At 35.6% G+C, this 18,658-nt stretch overlaps 1 protein-coding gene across 1 annotated transcript in view; it reads right to left on the reverse strand.

Annotated features, from left to right (window-relative positions):
- LOC110657662 (exocyst complex component EXO70A1) overlaps positions 1-18,280 on the reverse strand; it is a 65,393-nt gene extending 47,113 nt beyond the window's left edge. The window contains exons 1-2 of the mRNA XM_021814972.2: positions 17,996-18,280; positions 17,285-17,380 (exon numbers count right to left, since the gene is read on the reverse strand). Coding sequence (XP_021670664.2) covers positions 17,285-17,380; positions 17,996-18,157 — 258 coding nt within the window. The 5' untranslated portion in view covers positions 18,158-18,280. The remainder of the gene's footprint in view (positions 1-17,284; positions 17,381-17,995) is intronic.
- Positions 18,281-18,658: the final 378 nt, after the last annotated feature.

Raw genomic sequence — 18,658 nt, forward strand, 5'->3', positions numbered from 1 at the left:
TTGCAATTATGGCTCGATGCATGGCAAGCCCTAAATTCCAAGTTCTTTCTGAAACTACTCTTCTCTCTACTCTTCTTCTTCTTTTCTTCCTTCTCTGATTACATTCTTCCTTTCTTCTTTTCCTTTTCTTCAATTTCACTTCCCTTTCCTCTATTCAGATTTCTTATTCTTGAAGTTCTCCAAATTTCAAAATTAAGGAACAATCCTAGACTCTTTTATCAGTTGGTTTTCTTTCACTATTTGCTTCCTCAAATTTTCTTTCTCAATTGTCTTAGAAAAAATTACAATTAGATCATCAAATCATTGACCTACTACCTTGGCAACAAAAGAAATTGCTGGATATTTTTGAAGGTGTCGAGAGATGGATTCAAAGATGAGAGGAGTTGCAAGAAAAATGGGAGCGAAATTTGGAAAAATTAGATCAAAAAGTGGAAAGATTTGATAGTTTGGCTCAAGAGCGAAAGGGTAAGATGCTGGAATCTATACAAGCTTGAAGAACCAACATCCATATATCTAAAGATTCTTGGAGTAGTGGCAGTGAATTGGTATTAACAATTCAAGAGAAGATAAGAGGATTTCAATGCTAAGAAGGAGACTATCCTTCTTGACGACACAAAAATTTTGCAGGATAGTGGAGATACGAAATTGACGGACAAAAGATTAAAAGATGAAAGTCTTATGGGTAAAACATCCAAGGCTGATGGAGAGGAAGAAGTTACTATTCTATTACATACAACATTATCTGCATCAGTTGACAAGCAGAAAGCAAGAGAAGGGTTGATAAAGCTCTCTAGTGGGTTATTGTTCTTTAGTTCTAGGGTGCTAGTGAGGCAAAAGATTTTCTTTTGCGGTATTTTGATAAGGAGCAATTTAGTCAAAAACAAAGCTTTGCAACATATCTTTAGTTGAAATGGAAAGTGGGGATTCTTTTCTTGTGATTTCTTAATTTCTATGGAAGATAAATGGGAATATAAAGAAGGCAAAGAAAGAAATCATCTCATAGGGGACAAAGGGAAAAAAAATGACTTGAACATTTTGATTCTTTTTGGTCATTTTTTGCTGCAATATATGGTCATTTTCTGGATATGGGGGCAACAGTATTACAGACAAATTAGCAAGGAAACTACTCATATATAGGCATATGTTCATCTCCCAATTCAAGATTTTGGTCTTTCCTTTCAGTTTTACATTTGCAGCTTTCCTTATTCATTCTTAAATACAAAAATGATTTCAAGAAGTGGGGAATGTTATGAACACTAATAAAGAGAATAAGGGGTTGTAATTGTCTGGTGAAGAGAGTATAATAAGATGTAGTTGAGAATTGAGATGAGCTGATAGTTGTTATAGAAGTTATTAGAGTCATTAGAGTAGTTGTTATGGTTGGTGGGAACAATTAGTAGAAAATATGTTGTATAAATAACTAAAGAGTTGTAACAGATTCCTATCCAAGAAATATAAAGATTTCAGTCAGCTCTTCCCTCTAATCCTCTCTATTCTCTTCTCTCTAAGCCCTATTTCTCTCCATAATTCTTCTCCTTCTATTTCCCTTCCCTTTTCTCTCTATTTCTCTCTAATTTATGCCCTTCCCTGGAATTTAGAATCCTGTTTCATAACAATGGTGCCCAAAAGATCTCAAGATTTCATAAGAGTGCTTAGTAAAATTTTAAATCAAGGAGTGTTGCTGCTTGTAAAGTTTTCTACAAAATCAATTCAAATGCTTGTGTTCTTGATCTACCAAATAAAATGAGAATGAATAATGTCTTCAATATTGAAGATCTTATATTGTACTATGGTCAATTGGTAATGATGAAGATGTGCATGATAATGCTATTATTACTTGACCTATTCCCTCCCTCCCTAAGGAATAAATAGAACTTCCTGATCATCTAGTGATCACTACCTAAAGCTACAAATACAAAATTCCTTAGACAATGAGTGGATTGTCCACAATCTGATGCACATGGATCACTAAGAAGGAATTACCATGGCTTAAATGTGGAACTTCATGATAGGTCCATGCATTTAGCTCAACAAGATCACTTTTTTTGAACCCAAGGGCAAACGACAGAGCACAATGTTAAAATATAAAGAAGGAAAACCTTAGAACCTTTTAATTTTGTCAATTTTGGTCTGATCTCAAAACAGTGCTATGTTTCAATTATGTCAATTGTCAAAGTAGTTAAAATTGAGATTAAAAAAAAAAAAAATCTCTCCTCTCTCCCCCACCCTTCCTCTCCCACCCAACAATAACACCCCCACCCCCCCCACCCTCTCTCTCCACCTACGGCCCCTCTTTAAGTGAAGGATTACATATTACAACTTGATGGCCTTAGAACCATCGGTTTTTCTAAAAACTATTTCTCAAATCCAATCCCTAGATTCAACAAACTTTGCACATTGAAATCCCTCATCTTGTTAACCCATAATGAATTTTCTAGTGAAGCAGCATACAATTTGTTCTCCCTCATGTTGTCTTTAAAAGAAGTTCGATCTCTGCTCAAGAATCAACTTTTGCTCTCTTATTAAGCTCAAAATGTACTCCCCCAAGCTAATGGTGATTCATGATGGGCACATGATAGCAAATGGGGAAGCAGATAGAGGAAAGGAACCAAAACCTCAAGGTTGGAGTGTGTATTCCAAGAGGTACAAGAAGATTCCAAGAGAGGCAGAAAAGGACAGGGGTCAGAGTTTTGTTATGCAACTAATTAAAGGTGAAAGGTGAAAAGCTGGTTGATGTGAAGCTGCAGTACAAGAAATTGTATAAATAAGTATTTGAGGGAATGAAAAGGGACATGGGAAAAATTTTGTGTTCTCCAGCTGAGTAGCTTGGGCAGAGCATCTAGCTCTGCAGGGAAGTTTCTCTTTGAGTGTTTCCTTATATCTAAATATTGTTGCTTTGTATTAGTCTCTTGCCTCTTGTTTCTATTCTATATATATATATATATATATATATATATATATATTGCTGGTTCATTCCATCTCATCTTTCTCTGTTTGATTCATATTGCTGGTTATTTATAATTTTTTACTGTTGGGGATTCCTAACTCTATCAAGTGGTCCAACCTGCCAATGTCTAACGCTCACATGGATTCTCACATCGATACGACAGAGAGGAATCTCACTCTCTTAGAAGATAATGTTTCCAAATTAACTATTGATAATGAACAAATTCGTTCTGATCTGGTCACTATTAAAAATTTGCTCACCACTCTCGCTAAAGGCAAAGTATCGATAGAAGTTGGTGCTCTCCCTAATGAATCTCCTTCTGCTAGTATCCCTACTGTAGAAGACACCTCTTCATGCCTTGGCCCTGCCATGATTCCTCCAAATTATTCTATTGATACTAGCAAACAAATGGCACTTCCCTCTTTTGATGGGTCCGACCCCCTCAGTTGGCTCGCTCGAATGGACCAATATTTTGAGATTCATGCCACCAAACCTGAATCAAAGTTGGCTACTGCCCTTATTTGCATGGATGGTGGTGCGTTACACCGGTTATGCTAATTGCAGCAACGTATATCAGATTTATCTTGGGAACAATTCTCCATTGAACTTGTCAGTCGTTAATGGTCTAATTTGATGGCAAGTCCCTTTGAGCACCTCACAGCAGTACACCAACAGGCTACTGTCAATGAATACATAGATGATTTCGTTGCTAAGGCTACCCAATTTCCAAATCTCTCAGATCGTTACTACTTAAGCTATTTTCTGAATGGCTTGCATGAGGAGCTGAGAATCCGCATTCGGAATCATGATGCCACTGATATTTGCCACACCATGTCTATTGCTCGTGAAATTGAGCGAGAACTTCTCCTCACAGGCGGATATCATCCTCTGTGTCCCACAATGGATGTCTCTAAACAACAATTTTCTGGGTTGGGTCCTCGTAATGGGCTTCAACCTGCCATTAAATATTCAGGCCCATTTCCTTCTCAGTTTACTACTCAAATCCACTTATTCCAAAGCAGATGCTCGCTCTTCTCTTCTTCCTTCTAAAAAGATGCCCACTGCATCAGTAGCTTCTTCACGCAATCCTTCTTTGCCAGCTAAATCAAAGGACACCAGGCTATATTCTAAGAAGGAATTTCAGGAATTGTGTGCTAAGGGCCTTTGTTTTCGTTGTAAGCAGCCTTATTCGCCGTTGCATGATTGCCCTAATAAAACTCTTTGCATGATAATTGCAGGAGAGGACGATTCAACTATGGAACCTAAAGATTTAGCTATGGTGGAGGGAGATGTTACAAGGGGTACAGCTTCAGAACTGCTTAAGGCTCATTTTACTTGTGGCTCTTCCCTTATTTTCTGTTGGAGGTATCTCTCGTCCTAAAACTATGAAAATTACTGGTACTCTAGCTAACCAATTGGTTGTTGTGATGATTGATAGTGGTGCTAGCCACTGTTTTGTGTTGGATTCTCTTGTTAAGCAACTCTCTCTCCAAATGGAACCTACTTCTTTTGCCGTTTGCTTGGGTGATGGACGACATAACATGTCCTCCAGCTTATGCCGCAAATTACCAATTGATTTAGGAGTTCTTACCATTAGCCCTGATTGTTTTGTGTTCCCTCTTGGTGGTGTAAATGTTATTTTTGGGAATTTCTTGATTAGAAACACTGGGTGATGTCAAGATGAATTGGCAGAAGCTTTCCATGAATTTCTTTATAGATAGGAAAGTAGTCTCTCTCCAAGGCGATTCTTCTTTACAGCGATACCCTGTGCCTTTGAATTCTCTTCTTAAAATTCAAGATGTTGAATATTGTGCTATTTTGTGGGATTGTTCAACAATGACTTCGATGCCTTCACCTACATCACTTACACCGTCTCAACAAGACCAATTAAATCATCTCCTCCAGTCCTATATTGGGGTCTTCTCTGATACTACTACTCTGCCTCCTACCCGAACTACTGACCACAATATTCCTCTTCGACATGGCACAGTGGCAATTTCATTGCACCCTTATAGCTATGGTAACCACCAGAAGGATGAAATTGAAAGATTAGCGGTTGAAATGTTGACTGTTGGTGTCATTAGACCAAGCAATAGTCCCTTTTCGAGTCCAGTTTTATTGGTTCGGAAAAAAGGATGGCAACTGGAAATTTTGTGTGGACTATCGGCAATTGAATCGGACTAATATTTCTAATAAGAATCCGATCCCTGTGATCCAAGAGCTTTTAGATGAACTTCATGGATCTTGTTTCTTCTCTAAGATTGACCTGTTTGCAAGGTACCATCAAATTCAGGTCGCTGAGGCCAATATTCCAAAAACGGCATTCCGCACACATTCAAGCCATTACAAGTTTTTGATAATGCCGTTCGGCTTAACCAATGCGCTTGCTACCTTTCAGGCTACAATGAATGATATTTTCAGACCCTATTTCAGCCACTTTGTCTTGGTGTTCTTTGATGATATCTTGGTCTACAGTAAAACTTGGCACTAGCATCTTCAACATTGGGAGCTGATTTTAACAACACTACAGCAACATCTTTTATTGCCAACAAAAAGAAGTGTTCATTTAGGTGTTCATTTAGGTGTTCCTCAATTGATTATTTGGGGCACATTATCTCTCAAAAGGGTATTGGCATGGATCCTTCTAAGATTTCCGCTGTGTTGCATTGGCCTATTCCTAAGTCAGTTAAAGGTGTTCAGGGGTTCCTCGGGTTAATGGGATATTATCGTCGTTTCATCAATCATTATGGCCTTATTGCTCGACTCTAATAGCTCTTACCACTAAAGATGCCCACCTGTAATTTTAGTGGACCTCTTCAGCACATTCTGCTTTTGAACAATTGAAACAAGCAATTGTCTCTGCCCGTCTTATCTATGCCAAATTTTCGATTGCCCTTTGTCATTGAGTGTGATGCATCTGGCAAAGGAGTGGGTGTTGTCTTAATACAAGAAGGCAAACCAATTGCTTATTTTAGCAAGGCCCTTTCCTCAAAGACTCTCTCAAATTCAGCTTATGAGAAGGAATTAATGGCCCTGGTTATGGCAATGCATCATTAGCGCCCATACCTCCTAGGACATCAATTTGTTGTCCACACGGATCAGCGTAGCCTCAAGCATTTGTTGGAATAATGGATTGTCACTCCATCCCAACAAGTCTGGATTTCCAAGTTATTGGGATATTCTTTTGTTATTCACTACAAACCTGGGCGTACCAATCACGCTACAGATGCACTGTCCAAATGCCATGAAGAAGAGGAACTCCAATTACATGTACTTAGTCATCCTCAATGGCTGGATTTGGATAAAATTAAGGATGTCGTCCATAATGACCCTTCTCTTCAAGTAATTATCTCATATTTTACTTTTAATTCGAGTTCTCATCCACCATATACTCTCATTCAAGGCCATTTATTTTACAAGGGCCGCCTGGTATTGCCGACATCATCTCCTTGGGTCTCTCGCTTGATTTTTGACATTCACTCCACTCCAACGAGTAGTCATTCTGGTGCTCCACGCACTTACCGTCACTTGGCTTTCAGCCTTTATTGGCAAGGTATGATGAAATCCATCCAGCACTTTGTGGCTTCTTGCTTGCTATACCAAAAAAATAAGTATGAATCTCTTGCCCGTACTGGCCTTCTACACCCTCTGCCGATTCCAAAAAATGTGTGGGAGAACATTTCTCTTTATCACCAGACTTCCTAAGTCTCAGGGCATAAACTCCATTCTTGTGGTGGTGGACCGCTTATCCAAATATGCCCATTTTTTGTTGCTTAAACATCTCTACACAGCTTATGGGGTGGCTAATTTATTCATTCAAGAGATTGTTCACCTTCATGGTTTTCCTACTTCTATTCTCAGTGATGTAGATCCAATTTTTATCACTAATTTATGGACTAAGCACTTTCAAAGCATGGGCACTCAATTAAAATTAAGCTCTACCTACCATCTGTAACTCATTACTCATAGAAGCAAGCATGTAACACTTAGCTCTCATATCATGCTCCTTCCACTTGTCCAAAGTTTCATGTTCCTCTTGTGTGGCCTCTAGAAGTAAGGGACCAGGAACATTTGAATCTAGAACATATCCTATATGTTCAAGGTTCATGACAAGTTTCAAATTTCTTAGCCAATCAGATAGATTAGGTCCTGTCAACCTATTTCGATCAAGTATGCTTGCAAGGATATTGGATGGTGGTGGTTATTCTGTGCTCATTATTATCAAAAAATTAACTGCAGAAAATAACCAGATTAATTAATAAATATATCATGTATTTAACCAAAATGATTATGGTCTTTTAATCAAATTGGTCCTCCCACTAACTTAGCGAATCCTACACTTCCAAAGTAGAAAACAAAAATCCTAGTTGGATGGATTTCTAGTGGGTGATTGAATTCTTATAATTCTATTAATCATCATCAGGTACATCCATTATTGGAATTACAATAAACTATAAGTGAGCAACTCCTTACCCATCACATCTCATGTGAGGTTCAATCCTTTACCTAGCCCCTAATGCTCAAAATCTCAGGTACATCCATTATTGACTTATCTTGCATTAGTTAAGTTGATCCCATTGAGCCAGTAATTATGTAAATAATTTTAATGTCCTCAGGTACATCCAATATTGGCCACCAAACCATTTACATATTTACAACATCTCATGCTTAATAATTATTCTTAAAAAAATCTCTTAAATTAATTGCATCTTATGCAAGCATTTAAAATTTCTTAAAATAATTGCCTCAATGGAGGACTCATGTTATAATTACTTTAATTGCCTCAATTAAATAAAACATACACACTAAGAATAAATTGAATATCTCATATTCAACTTAAAAATCCAGATTTGAATATGATTCAAACAAATTTAACAAATTCAGATTTGAATCACATTCAAACAAATTTAAAAATTCAAATTTGAATCACATTCAAACAAATTTAAAAATTCATATTTGAATCACATTCAAACAAATTTAAAAACTTAAATTAAATTGAATATCTTATATTACATGCAGAGTGCGAGTGAGATCTTCCTTCACCTACAAGAGTTGTATGGTGAGCATAGTAGGAATGCTAGGTATGAGATATCTAGTCAACTATTCCGCATGAGGATGTCTGAGGGATACAAAGTTGGGGATCATGTCCACAAGATGATTCGGCTGATTGAGCAACTGGAACATCTTGACATTAACATGGATTTCCAATTGCAGACGGATTTGATCCTTTAGTCCCTTCTTGAATAATTTGGGAATTTTGTGACAAATTTTCATATGACTAAGCAGTAATGCACCTTGGCTGGTTTACTTAATATGCTGGTTATTGCTCAAAAGAATATGCCGGGCAATAAAGGAAAAGAGGTAGCTTTGATTGCATCTTCTTCTGCTGGAAAGTCCAACAAGACGAAGGGCAATAAGAAAAAGAAACCTCATATTCCTAGTCCTTCCAAAACAATAGCTAAACAGAAATGGAAGACTAAAACTGATGGAGGCAAAAAAAAAAGTGTTTCCACTGCTAGAAGGATGGGCACTGGAAAAGGAACTGCCCAGAGTATCTTGCTTCTCTGAAGGACAAGAAAGATACACCTTCGGAATGTATGTCCATATCTTGTTATTTAGATTCTAATGATGCTCATAGTTCATTTACAGCTTGGGTTTTAGATACTGGTGTCAGTTCTCACATTTCTAATGATATGCATGAACTAACAAATAGTAGCAGCTTGCGTTCTCGAGATGTTAGATTCCGGATTGGCGATGGCTCAACGGTTGAAGCTTTAGCCATAGGATCTAAATCTTTTTACAAGTCTGGACGTGTTTTGTGTTTGGATAATATTTTATATGTACCTAATGCTTTTAAGAACATCATTTCTATATCTAGTTTGACTAGAAATGGCTATAAATTTCAGTTCACAGATGATGTTTTATTTTGGAAATAAATGTTGGTTCGGGTTATATGAATGATGGTCTTTATTATTTGGATAATAATGACAAACACAAAATAAATGCAAGTGATCTAAATGAATGCAATGCCATGGTGAAAATCAACTCAAGTTCAAAATATATTTAGCACTTAACGTCAGGTCATGATGCAGAAGATAGGATTACAAAACTAGAGAAAATGGGGATTTTATCCACATTGGGTTCTGAACCTACTCCAACCTGTGAATCCTGCCTTCAGGGCAAAATGACTAGATCACCCTTTGTTGGACAAAAGCTAAGAGTTAAAAATATTTTGGAGCTAATACATAGTGATGTATGTAGTCCATTTAAAGAAATGGCTAGAGGCGGTTTTTATTATTTTATTACCTTTACTGATGATAAATCAAGGTTTAGGTATTTGTATTTGATGAAATACAAACATGAATCCTTTGAAAAATTCAAAGAATTTAAATCTGAAATAGAAAATCAAATAGGAAAAAGTATTAAAGCTCTTCGATCAGATCGTGGAGGTGAATACTTGAGTACTGAATTTGATGAATACTTGAGAGAGCATAGCATTGTTTCCCAGCTGACTCCTCCAAGAACACCACAGCTGAATGGTGTATTTGAAAGGAGAAATCGTACCCTATTGGATATGGTACATAGTATGATGAGCTATACTGATATGCCAATCTCCTTTTGAAATTTGCATTATAATCAGCTTTGTATATTCTAAATAGGATTCCATCAAAATCAGTATCTTCCACACTTTATGAGATATGCCATGGAAGAAAACCAAGTCTTAAACATGTTAAGATTTGGGGTTGTCCAGCTTATATCAAAAAGCTAAACACTGATAAATTGAAAACCAAAATCAGAAAAGGGTCAATATGTTGGATATCCAAAAGATAATTTTTGATATTATTTTTATTTGCCTACATCACAAAAGGTTGTGATAAGTAAAAATGCTACATTTCTTGAACAACAGTTTGTTCAAGGAGGCAAAGGAAGGCAAATAGAGCTGAAATTGGAGAATTCTGACCAACCAACAGATCAGATAGATATAAATCCATCTCGTCAACCTACACCTATTGATGAAACATCTACATATGTTCCTCGTAGAACAATCAGGGTATCTCACCCACCAGTGAGATATGGTTTCCTTCATGAAGAAGAACAAGAGTTGTCTACTCATGAAGAAGTAGATCATGGAGATGATCCACTTACCTATGAAGAAGCTATATCATATATAAACTCTTCAAAATGGATTGATGCTATGAAATCCGAGATTAATTCCTTGTATAAGAATCAAGTTTGGGATTTTGTTGACTCACCTGAAGGTATTGTACCTATAGAAAACAAATGAGTTTTCAAGAAGAAAATTGGTTCTAATGGAAAGGTAGAGACCTAAAGGTTAGTAGCGAAAGGGTTTCGCCAAAGGCAAGGAATCGACTATGAGGAGACTTTCTCACCTGTTGTCATGCTTAAATCAATTAGGATTCTATTAGCAATAGCTGCATACTATGATTATGAGATTTGGCAGATGGATGTCAAAACAGCCTTTCTCAATGGATACATTGAAAAAAACATTTTCATGGAACAACCTAGGGATTTTGAATCCCAAGATGGTTCCAAAGTATGCAAGCTAAAGCGATCCATTTATAGGTTGAAACAAGTTTCGAGAAGTTGTAACATCCGTTTTGATGAAGCCATTAAGTCATTTGGTTTTATCAAAAAATGAGGATGAGCCATGTGTATATAAGAAGGTTAGTGATAGTACTGTCACTTTCCTTGTTTTATATGTGGATGACATTTTGTTGATGGGTAATGACACAGCTATGTTGACAACTATAAAGGGATGATTGTCAAATACATTCTCCATGAAAGACTTAGGGGAGGCAACCTATATTTTTAGGATTTGCATCTATAGAGATAGAGCGAAAAGAATAATTAATTTATCCCAAAATCTATACTTGAAAAAGGTGTTAAAGAGGTTTAGCATGCTTGATTCCAAAAGAGGATTGTTACCAGTGAGACATGGTATCCACCTTTCTAAAGAGATGTCTCCAAAGACACCTGAAGAAAGAGATAAGATAGACAGGATTCCATATACTTCGGCTATTGGAAGTTTGATGTATGCAATGTTGTGTACTAGGCCGGATATCGCATATGCTGTTAGTTTGACTAGTAGGTATCAATCCAATCCAGGTTTGGAATACTAGATAGCTGTCAAGAATATCCTTAAGTACTTGAGAAGAACTAAGGATTTATTCTTGATATATGGAGGTGGAGACTTGCAATTGGATGGTTATACTAATTCTGATTTCCAATCAGATATCGATGATAGAAAGTCTACCTCTGGGTATGTGTTTATTTGTAATGGAGGTGCAGTCAGTTGGAAGAGCTCCAAACAGAGTACAACTGCAGATTCCACTACAAAGGCCAAGTATATTGCTGCATCAAATGCTACAAAAGAAGTTGTTTGGATATAAGAAACCCCGGTCTCACTAGAAATCCAAACACATAGAAAGGCGCTACCACATTATCAGAGAAATAGTTGGACAAGGCGATAAAGCCATGCAGAAAATAGTATCAGCTGAAAAATCCAGTTGATCCATTCACTAAGCCTTTGTCACAAGCTCAGTTAGACCGACATCTTGAGAAGATGGGTCTAAGGTATTGTAATGAATGGCTCTAGTGCTAGTGGGAGATTGTTAGTAGTATGCCCCAGAGCATATCATTTAGTATATATTTTGTACATCTTTTATTAATAAAAGGCATTTTCACTTTTCTGTTTACATAATATATTTATGTGTAATAGAAAAGGTCCATTGATATTTTATTAGAAATTCTATTCTTAAGTTGTTAAGAATATGAATGACAGTATTTCTAGCACAAAGTATCATAAATTTATTCACAATCGAGGATACTTTACAATAAGGACATGAGTTATCCAGAAAGATTTTAATCATGTTTGTTCCCAAGTTATTTATATGAGATGTAAATAAGATGGAATGGTGAGTCTCAAGCCATAAAACAAACATGATAGGCACTTATATATGATAAGTAGGTCGAACCAGTAACATTTATGACAAGCACATGGAGTTTACTCTTGTCAATGTATTGTCATAAATCATATTAGTGCATATAATCTTTAGACCTGAGATAGCACAGTTATCTTGTATATAGGTGGTTTGAGTTTGATACTGCTTTCATACTTATACTGTGTATGGGTATATGGGCATGTATTGGCTCCTACTAGTTATATATGGAGGTAAGCGTTGATCAAGATGGAATCTGTTACCCTAAATAAATAGGGATAAAATCCTATGTTCATTTAATTGTTCTTGATATTTCAAGTTCCTAGCCAGGACAGATAGATTTAATCAGAAAAGAGTTTCTGATGAGAAAATCTTTTAAATCAAGAACTGGAATTAAAAGAGAACATAATATTCATAGCAAATGGGGTTTGACATAAATCATGACTCCAGCTCGAATTGGGATTTTGTAATAAAGAGATTCTAGTGCATGGTAACATATGATTATAGGTTCATTTAAGGTAAACCTTATTACTGATTGGGTGGCAATGGCATGCTATGCTAGGTGTTAACCATAGTCTATGAGCTGCATAAAATGGTTTAGAGAAATCATTTATGGTAAGAAAGAGTTCTGATGATATTAAGAGTTGATATCATGTCTCATTGCAATTAGTGATGAGCCTAGTAAGTCACACACACACACAAGTAATCACCAAATTAAATAAGATTTAATTAATTAATTAATTAAAGAGTTTAATTGATTAATTAAATAGGTTTGTTTTGTAATTAGATTGCAAAGTCCCTAGCATGACTTGAAACCAAATCTAGGTTAATGGATGTATAGTATAATTTAAATTTATATTTAAAGTGTTTAAATATGAATTTAATTAATGAGAAATTAGTTAATAGAGATTAATTAATTAATTTATATTTGATGTAAATTGATTAGAAGAAGAGAAATAATTGTTTTAGATTGAGAACTCAAAATTAAGTCACAGGGGTATTTTGGTCATTTCACAGATTGACATGTGTCACCATGATGAGAGATGGTGACACATGGCACTACACATAAGCTTGCCATATGTCTTTTAATCATGTAAGACGATCAAAGTCAAAATTAAATATAGGTTTGACACTTGACACAATGTGATTGAGTCAATTAAACCTAAAGCCAATTAGAAGGTGACATATGGCAAGGGTTTTAAGTGGTGACCTAGCTATATAAGTGTAAAGATGAAAGAACAAAAAATACAAGCTGTTGTATTCTCTTGGTGCCGCCACCCTAGGAGTGTTCTTCTTCTCGTCTTTTTCATCTCTCATCAATTCAAAGAGATTTGCCAACAATCTCTTGAATTAAAAATACTAGAAATCGTTTCTAGTGTCCTGCATACATCTCTAATTTCTCAAACGGCAAAACCTAAATTTCTAATTGATTGGAAAGGCTTGAGAAGCTGTTCAAGAGGCTGCCATTGGTGATCTTAGTGTGGACAAGCTAAAGGGACAACATCTAGTGTCCTAGGCGCATTCCAAAGGTGCTAAACACACTGCAGTGCATCAAAAAGGTTAGTACACTTGTTCTTAATCTAATATAGGGTTCTAAAGAATTAATCTGTCAATTCTAAAATCTTAAATGGCAAATGTAGATTCAAAATATATTAAAAAAGTTTTAATACGCTGTTTATCATTGAAATCAAATAGATAAAAGTGAATCTTACATGATGCATGTGACCCTAAATGAAAAGTTTTTTAATTCAATGATCTAAACTTGTATTTTTCATGCTTTCGCTCCTTCACCATCCTCAAACGGATGGCCAAACTGAAGTCATCAATAGAAGTTTGGAGCTGTATTTACGATGTTATGCTTCTGATCAGCCACGAACTTGGTCCCAGTAGATTCCGTGGGCTAAATACTAGTATAATACCAGTTATCATTGCGCTCCCAAATATTCTGCTTTTGAAATTGTCTATGGCAGACCCCCTCCCTCTCTTTTGAAATTTTTACCAGGGGAAATTTGTGTTGAGACTGTTGCTCAAGCCATGAAAGATCGAGATGCCATGTTACGCCAACTCCAAAGTAATCTCCGCCAACTCCAAAGTAATCTCCACCAAGCTCAGCAACAAATGGTCGTTCAACATAATAAACACCGTAGTTTTATTGAATCCCAAGTGGGTGATAAAGTTTTCCTCAAATTATGAGCTCATCGGCGACAATCAGTAGCTTCTCGTACTAATCAGAAGCTGGCTGCAAGATATTATGGGCCCTTTCTCATTGCAGCTAAAATAGGTCTTGTTGCTTATCGCCTTGTTCTTCCCTGCACTTTTAAAGTCCACCCTGTATTTAATATCTCTCAGTTGGAAAAAACAGTTGGCGATCATCCTGGCATAGCTACCTTGCCTCCGAATTAGTTGTCGATGATTCTGCAATGGTTTTTCCCCAAGCTGTGATTCACCGATGTAATATTTGGCGTAAGAGACAGTATGTTTCTTAGGTCCTCATTCAGTGGGAAGGGAAATCTATTAATGAAGCAACTTGGATGGATTCTAGTGACATACGTGGCCAATTTCCCACTTTCAGTCTTGAGGACAAGACTGTTCTTTCTCAGGGCGGCAATGATAGGCACATGATAACAAATGGGGAAGCAAGGAGAAGAAAGGAGCCAAAACCTCAAGGGTGGCATGTGTATTCCAGGAGTTACAAGAAGACTCCAGGAGGGGCAGAAAAGGAAAGGGGTCAAAATTCTGTTATGCAACTAATTAAAGGTGAAGGGTGAAAAGGTGGTTGATGTGAAGCAGCAGTACAAGAAATAGCATAAATAAGTATTTGAGGGAATGAAAAGGGACATGGAAAAATTTTGTATTCTCCCGCTGAGTAGCTTGGGGCAGAGCATTCAGCTCTGTGGGGAAGTTTCTCTTTGAGTGTTTCCTTATATCTAAATATTGTTGCTTTGCATTAGTCTCGTCTCTTCTTTCTGTTCTATAAAAAAAAAAAAAAAAATTGCAGCAAGGTTCATTCCATCTCATCTTTCTCTGCTTGATTCATATTGCTAGTTATTTATAATTTTTCGCTGTTAGGGATTCCTAACTCTATCAATTCACCATGTAAAATGATAAAATATCTACCCTAAATCTTATAATTTATATTGTATTATTACATTATAAAGAGTTAGTATCTTTTTCCATTGTTTAGTTTTATTATGCATTTCTTATAATAAACTATCAACTAGAATTTAGGTTAGACTAGATTAGCCACTAGTGTCAAGTAATATTTTAAACTTTAAAATGCTTTATTTTAGAAAAAAGAGCAATGTGCTTTTCAAAATGTCATATTTTCCTGCAGTGTTTGTTTTATATGGCTATATATCATTTTTAATCAATTTCTAAAATTCTTACCAAATCTTACGATTCAATTTGAGGATTTTGATTCTCAATCCAAATCTATATTTGGCAACTATGATTTGGACAACAATGAAAAACAAGCAAAAGTTTGGCTTATTTTGGTCAGTAAGCCTAATTTTATAGCTTGCTGAATCGATTTAGGGTTCTTTACTTTATTTTTCCTTTTCCCAAGGATTTTGAATCCTTGTTGGTCCGTTAAATCATTAATCCTTTAGCTCCACATAAGTCTAAATCCTTATAGGCTTACAACAAGCTTACAAGTACATAGGTATAAAGTTTAGGGTTAAGTTGTTTTAAGTATAAATAAATGGATTATGCAATGCAACTCCACCTAGATTTGATACTAAAGTAGTTTTAGGTGTGAGAAGCTTAGAACCTTATTATTTATCTTAAGTTCACAAGAAATTTCAATATCATTCAGGTCCAAATTCCCTTCCATCAAACCCTATAATATTATTAATCGCTTGCTTCGAGCCTGAAGTGGTGTACACAGATACAGTTCATAGAGCTAGACTTCATTCTAAACAGTCTCCAAAACCTTTCTTTCCATGTATTAACTCTTCATGCAATTCCTACGTTTTCTAGCTCTCAAATCAAGCCAATATCATGTCAAGAGGAACAAAACAGGCACCACATTAGACATGATGAAATTGAAAGAAAAAAATAATGAAAATTAGGTGCAACTCAAAAAAATAATGAAAATTAGGTGCAATTCATATTTTAATTTTATTATTTTAAATAAATCAATAACATATTGAACAAGAACAAGTTGCAGTCAAGGATGAGAAACTATGCAACTTACATGTGTCAGCTTTATCATTCTACCTAAGCACTCCAACATAACCAATAAAAGAGAAAAAAAAATCTAATAGCATATATTCTTTCACAAGTATAGCAGAAAGAGTTATCAAATTCAAAGCATATTAAAACTAAGCACTTTAATTATTAAATTTTTGTACTACTAAGTTTTTCAAATCACAAATCTTATTTGACGCTTTTTCTATGTGGGAAAGATATTCATTTTTCATGCCTATATAAGCACATTAAAGAATTTAGAGAATTTGGAGATAATCATGTCTTTTAGCCTTTTTTTCCATAAAGTGGCTGCTATCAAGACTATAACCTACACCCTTGAACACTTCTTACTCTCTACATTAACATACATTTGAAATAACACTATTGATTGAATGAAGCAAAAGTTCTAGCAACCGAACAAGAGAAGAGAGAATGTTCAAACAGAGAAGAATAGGAACTCTTTGACCAAGTTAATCCAGTATTGTCAAGAGGCGCCCGAGCACTCGCCTAGGCGCTCGGGCAAGGCAAATTCCAGCGCCTCTCATGGGAAGCCTCCAAGCGAGGCCCCTTCAACTAGCGCTGCCTAGGTGAGAAAAGGGCAAGAAATTAAAAAAAAAATGTTGAGAAAGGAAAAACTTAATATGATTTGTTTTCACCTTCTGACATCCACACAATAACTAGAGAATCAGGATTTTGAGTTTGCATGACATAATAAATGAAATTGAGCAATGCATCTAGAATTTTAAATTATATTATGTACTTTATGATTTTTGCTATAACATTTTATGTTATCAGAGGAATGCTTTTGATCTTAAATGTTAAAACACATGATATATTATGAAAATTGAAATATGAATATGAAATTTGGCAATTTATTGATTGTGTAATATGTTAGAATTTTTTACATGATATATTTAATTATTTATTATTTTAGAACAAATTAGTGCCTCATTTCGCCTGGACAAGCGAGTGTCTCGGACGATGGAGGACTTTCTTGCCTTAAGGGCACCTAGTGCTTTTGACAACGTTGAGTTAATCTCAATGGCAAGTAAGATATAAGTTGCATTAGAGTAAAGTCATTGAAATAACTAAACATATTTCAAAGAAAAAAAAAAAGAACAGCTTTCAAATAAGCAATCCATTAGAAACAAGACAATAATGCAAAATTCTGGTACCCTATGGAGCCAACCTGCCGAGAAATATCAAATTGCGCCAATATAACCTCCGCAGCCTTTAAAGTCCTGTCAATATTCTCGTGAGCTTTCCTTATAGAATGTGTTCTTATCTACAAAAACAAGACCAGATATACTAAGATATTTGATTCAAAGACTTCATAAAATCAACTGATCAAATGGCATAAATTTTCTGTTTAATGACAAAGGAAAGTACAAAGATAACAAAATCTTATTTTTCTATTATACTTTTCAGATATCTATTAACCATAAGGGATTGGGGGTAGGAAGAAATCTGGACAGAGTAGCCGACTTTGTTCATTTAATTCAGTATTCTTTTAGGCTAGGGCTTATTTTTTAATGCTCAAAATCAGATTCCTTTAATTTTCCTCCTGTTTCCAGGAAATCAAACAGCAAAATAAGAAAACAATGTAAAACAATAACAATAGCTAAAAGCAATAACAAAATCAAACTAAACACTAATGGCTGGATCCAGTTCTGTGTAAGCAAACACAGAATATTAAAGATAATGCCTTAAAGCAGAAGACTTGCGTTTTTCCTATTTGAAAACCAAAAAAAAAAAAAAAAAAAAAAGTTGACTCAATCTTGAACCCCATCTAGGTTCCCATTGAAATGTCAAAAACCCAGATTTCAATAGTTTCTCACAACTTCCTGAGAAACGAACAGAGAGTGATCTATGCCTAGAATGAAAGAGGGATGATGGCTACCTGAGTGGGACGCATAGCAGTCTCGAGAGCGGAAAGGCGGCTGTCAAAGGACCCAAGAATGGAGACAACGTTATCAGTAATAGTTTGGCTCTTTTGAAGAGCCTCTCTCATCTTTGCCGCTCTGTCGCCGAGTGAATCCATGCCCGTCACTGAAACAACCATGTTTCTTTCTCTCTTGCCTGCTCCTGGTCAGCAGAAGAAAGAGAGAGGAGAGAATTTAGGCGAAAGAGGAAATTGAGAAGAAGGAGGGGCAGTGCCAGTTTGACAAATGTAGGACAGGGTCTTTTTTTTATTATTATTATTTTTATTTTATTTTGAGAATATAGGAGAGAGTATTTTGACAGGGTGTACGAGTATTCATTTTTCAATTTGGAAGTCTTCCCATAGTAATTTTTTCTGCCTGCAAATTCTATACCAAAAATCTAAACCGACAATGGATTTTTTTTTTTCCACAATTTCATTAATTACCTGTTTCCATAATTTTGGATTGGACTACTTGAATATTAAAATAAAAAAACAAAATCGAATTATTTTCAAAATTGAAAAGTGGTAACCGGAACAAAATATAACAAGCCTATATCTATCCATTTATTATCTATAGAATAATAAATCTGCATCTATTATCGATATCTATTTAAATATATATGAAACTTAAAATTAGAA

This window comes from Hevea brasiliensis, chromosome 8 (assembly GCF_030052815.1).
Source record: "Hevea brasiliensis isolate MT/VB/25A 57/8 chromosome 8, ASM3005281v1, whole genome shotgun sequence".
NCBI classification, from domain to species: Eukaryota; Viridiplantae; Streptophyta; class Magnoliopsida; order Malpighiales; family Euphorbiaceae; genus Hevea; species Hevea brasiliensis.